The sequence below is a fragment of the Lygodium microphyllum genome, chromosome 11 (assembly GCF_053477565.2).
Source record: "Lygodium microphyllum isolate KBCC chromosome 11, Lygodium_microphyllum_v1.1.10, whole genome shotgun sequence".
In the NCBI taxonomy this organism is placed as follows: Eukaryota; Viridiplantae; Streptophyta; class Polypodiopsida; order Schizaeales; family Lygodiaceae; genus Lygodium; species Lygodium microphyllum.
This window is the reverse complement of record NC_141145.1, coordinates 76,754,428-76,758,570: the sequence shown is the minus strand read 5'-3', so window position 1 is coordinate 76,758,570 and position 4,143 is coordinate 76,754,428. Positions and strand designations below refer to the sequence as shown.

Sequence of the window (4,143 nt, the reverse complement as noted above, 5' to 3'; positions counted from 1 at the left end):
TTAATCTAGCATACATATTTTTATTACCATTGATCTTAACCAACTATATAAGTATCATAAAATGTATGAATAGTCAAAACAATAGTTGATCCTCAAGCTTACCATTGCCAATTGTACTAGTTAACTTTGGCATATCATCCGTTCCTCCACCCTCTCCTTTTCTATAAAATCTTGCAAGGACAAAACTTAGGTGGTGATGATTAAAAGTATTTTACAGACATCGAGGACTCATGAGTGCTACTATATAGAATGCTAACTCCTAAAGCATTTTATCTCCTCACAAAGCTTATGTAATTTTAGATGTTTAACGTAGTCACTTTTACTACAACATTATTCTTAGTAAATTTGGTGAACATAATGCTAGAAATATATACCCTTCAACAAAATGCTATTTTCCAATATTAAAAATGTACACAAATGCTTCAAATGTGTGTTTCAACTATATGTTTAGACCAATAAGGTGGCAAAAAACTTTCATAAGGTTTTGAAAAGGGAACTAGTAATTGTTTTACATATGAGCTCGAGAGCAATATTCTATAATATATTCACTATCATTATAATCAAATTAAGGGAAGGGTGTAACGGTCATTAGAAAAGTGTGATGTGTTGCCCACCATTCTCATATTTCACTTTACAAATGATCTAATAGAGCACCAACAATAATCAACATCTCAATCATTCATACGTGCTTGAGGTTTAAGTAGAATTTTAACATCATCCCATGAAAGAGCGAATGGGCTGTCACAAAAAAGAACACAATATTATAAGTAAATAGACAAATAAAATGCAACTAAGTAGTATTATTATTTAAGGTTCTCTCTCTCTCTCTCTCTCTCTCTCTCTATATATATATATATATATATATATATATATATATATATAATGTGCTTCTTACATAAACTTTGTTATGCTTCTTCCAAAACTTCATATACACATTTACTTACTGAGGTTTCGTATGTCATGCATGAGCTTAGAGGTCCTAACATTTCATTTCATGTTGTAGCCTTTTATGGTAAGTAAAACCTTTAATACCTTTTGGGTATCAAGTGGATTCATACACCAACTATTTCACAAGTGAATAATTCAATGCAATCACCATACCCAAATAAGTTGTGGATCTTTCAAGTTCACACCAACAAATAATTTAGTGCCCACACTATACCCAAACATAATTGAGGTGTTAATTACAAGTTTACAAGTGAGTGGAATGGCATGATGTTTCTAAAGTTTTACTACTCCAACGGACATGCACATGCCAAAGATTATTCAAATTGCAAGAACACTAAAATATGCAAGGGCGCCAAAGGGCTTGTAGCCTAGTGGTTTGAGTGTGACTTGTGTATTGTAGGTGTATGAGTGCAATCCCTGCATTCTGCATCCCCGCCCGCACAAATCATTATGCTTGTAAAAGGTACAACGGTAGGCAAGAAAGGTCACAATCTCTCTAACAACTATCATAACAGTGGTATGCCCTTAGGGGCAATGCTCAAAAAGAAAGGTCCAACTCCGGTGGGAGAGCTCTAGAGGCCATAATATATAATCTGCTACGCACAGGCAAAGGCAAAGTCGTAATCAATTAAACCTTACCAAGCAGGCATGGAGTTGTAGTGGTAGTGACCGGCGGCCATTCGCGATCTCATCGTGCCTCCTTTTCTCTTGCATGGACTGTTGCAGCTCAGCCTCTGCCAGTCGAAGCAACACTTTGGAGATCTTTGGGGTCGACGTGGAGGAGTCCAATTGGCTGCAGGACCTCTGATCAGTATCACGACTTGGGCACGAGGAGGGGCCTGATTGGTAAGCAGTTGATGATTCCTTTCTATCGTTATTATCAGTCCCGTGGTGATCACCAGAGGCCGTCTCTAGAGGTATCAAGTCCCCCAAGCAATCATTGGATCTGAATCCATGTGAGCTGTTGTTGGCACTCAAGACAATGGGAGCATGGGGTGAGATGGTCGACTCTTGGCTTGTGAAGCTAGCTGACCTTGAGGAGCCATTGATGGAGGGTGAGAAGCCATGGTTAGTGTATGGTGAAGAAGTAGGAGAGGGGCTGCAATTGGTTATGTGAGTCATGTGATGCTCATGGTGGCCGCTTGATAGCAGGAATGGGCCTTTCATGTATGAGGGGCTGCCCAAACATGATCTGACATTATGTGTGTGGGATGGCTGTACTATATGAGCAGACAGACAGGACAACTTGCTACTAAAAGCATGCCTTGGTTTGTTCCCACTCCTGGAGTATTGAACTGATCCTTGGTTGGAGTTCAATCCCAGATCATGTGGATTCATTACATCAGGTGGTTGATTTTTGGTCCTAATCCTCCCACTCTTCATGTTGTGGAAAGTGGACTTGAGCTTCTTAGCTATGGATTCAGCGGTTGGAGTGGCAGGAGTTGAGTGAGAATTAAAGGATGAATGACCAGGCTTGCTGCCAAGAAAGCCTTTGATCCTCTTTGCTAATGATGATTTGGGGGTTTTGGGAGTAGATGCAGCAGAGGCAGAGTATGGCCTATGCAAAGGAGAGCCTGCATATCTATGTAGTGAAGTGTGCCTGATGGGAGGCAGGCGCAAGGGGGGCAAGGAATACTGCTGAGGATTATGATTCTCCTGGGATAAGAGATGACTAAGCCTTCTAAAGGTGCTTTTGGTACTGTGATTAGCTGCTGATGATGGTGGTGGTGGTGGTGGTGGACCTGGTGATGCTGATGATGACTTGGGCTTTCCAGGCTCTGCCTCCCAATCAAAAGGAACACGGACTCTTGCCCCTGCGGTGTAATTAGATGAGCATCCAGAGGTGTAGTCTCGACTGAGCAAGCGGTTCACGAACACATCATCGGCTTCCTGCAGCAATGAAGCAGGTTTAATGGCTGCAGCTACCACTGCCTCCGTCATCTTGCTGTCAGGCCGGCGGGTATCCATGCCGAATTGAGGCTCTACAGTCAGAATCTCAGCTATGGCAGCTTCTAGGAGCATATTTACAGCAGAATGGATGCAGAGGAGACTAAGGCTCAGGTATGGACGAATTAATAGGGATGGCTCATTAGCTGATTTAAGGGCGGCTTCTGCCTGTTAACTGGGACGCAATATGGTTGATCTGAGAGAGCACAAGGGATAGGAAGATACCTGTGATATAGGACAATGATTAAAAACTGGAAGGCATGAGCTAATGCAAGGGTGCCGGATGTCTATTAGTAATTGAACAGATATGGTTACTCAGAGCTAGCACAAGGGTAATTACGGTGACATAACTGATCTGGGCCAGTACAAGGATTAAGAAGATGACTGAGCTATTATTGCAAGGCCGCAGGATCATGTCTATCATGTCAAGTAATGGAGGCAATATACGGTTAATCAGAGCAAGGACAAAGGTTAAGAAGGTAAGGGTAAGGATTAAGATGCCATAGCCCTGCCGCTGGGCTTTGCAAGTTTGGCATATAGCCTGCTCACGTGCATGGGAAAATGGAATTGGACTGTGTGAAAGTCCGGGCTCGGAACGTGCCGTGGGGATTTGGACGGTGCCTTGTAATCCGGACACATGTCAGGATTCAAGTGGCCAGCTCTGGCTTTGAAAAACAAACACATTGCTTTCCATCGTATTGTAAGTTGTAAGCATGGTACCCCAAATTGAATTTACGCGTGCTTAGCCTGAATGCCATCTTGTCGTGCGCAGATACTTGAAACTTCTTGACAATCGCTTTAGGTCGCACGCACTTTTACTTGCTTAGCCTAAGATCATTCTACATTGGTGCATGTATTTAGTTAGCCTAACATCATTTAATTATGCATAGATGTTTCTTTGTGCACCTACAGCTGACTTTTGGTAAGGAAAAAGTTCTTTGGGATCCATTCAAGTTGACACATGTCCTTGCAACCTTCGAGAAAGTTGACCAGTGAAATTACTCGAGGCCCAACCGCCCAAGGTTTCTTTCTTTATGACATGTGCTTTTGCTTTGCACCCCATAATGTGCTCATTTGGAAGCACATCCTACTATGTGGCATCACAAAATAATGTTCACTAGCGTTCTGCGCGCGCTTCACGCGCACAGAATGCTAGGCCGTTTCGGGGCAGCTTCGCTACCTCGAAGCAGCAAGCAAAGTTGTCGTGCTATCGCATGGCAACTTTGCTTAGCAATCCATTTCTCATCT

The 4,143-nt window shown here is 42.5% G+C and overlaps 1 protein-coding gene across 1 annotated transcript; it reads right to left on the bottom strand.

Annotated features, from left to right (window-relative positions):
* Positions 1-1,253: 1,253 nt before the first annotated feature.
* LOC148028986 (uncharacterized) lies at positions 1,254-3,385 on the bottom strand. Its single transcript, XM_087688639.1, has one exon. The coding sequence runs from the start codon at positions 2,968-2,970 to the stop codon at positions 1,573-1,575; it is 1,398 nt and encodes a 465-aa protein (XP_087544765.1). The 5' UTR covers positions 2,971-3,385; the 3' UTR covers positions 1,254-1,572.
* Between the last annotated feature and the right edge of the window lie 758 nt (positions 3,386-4,143).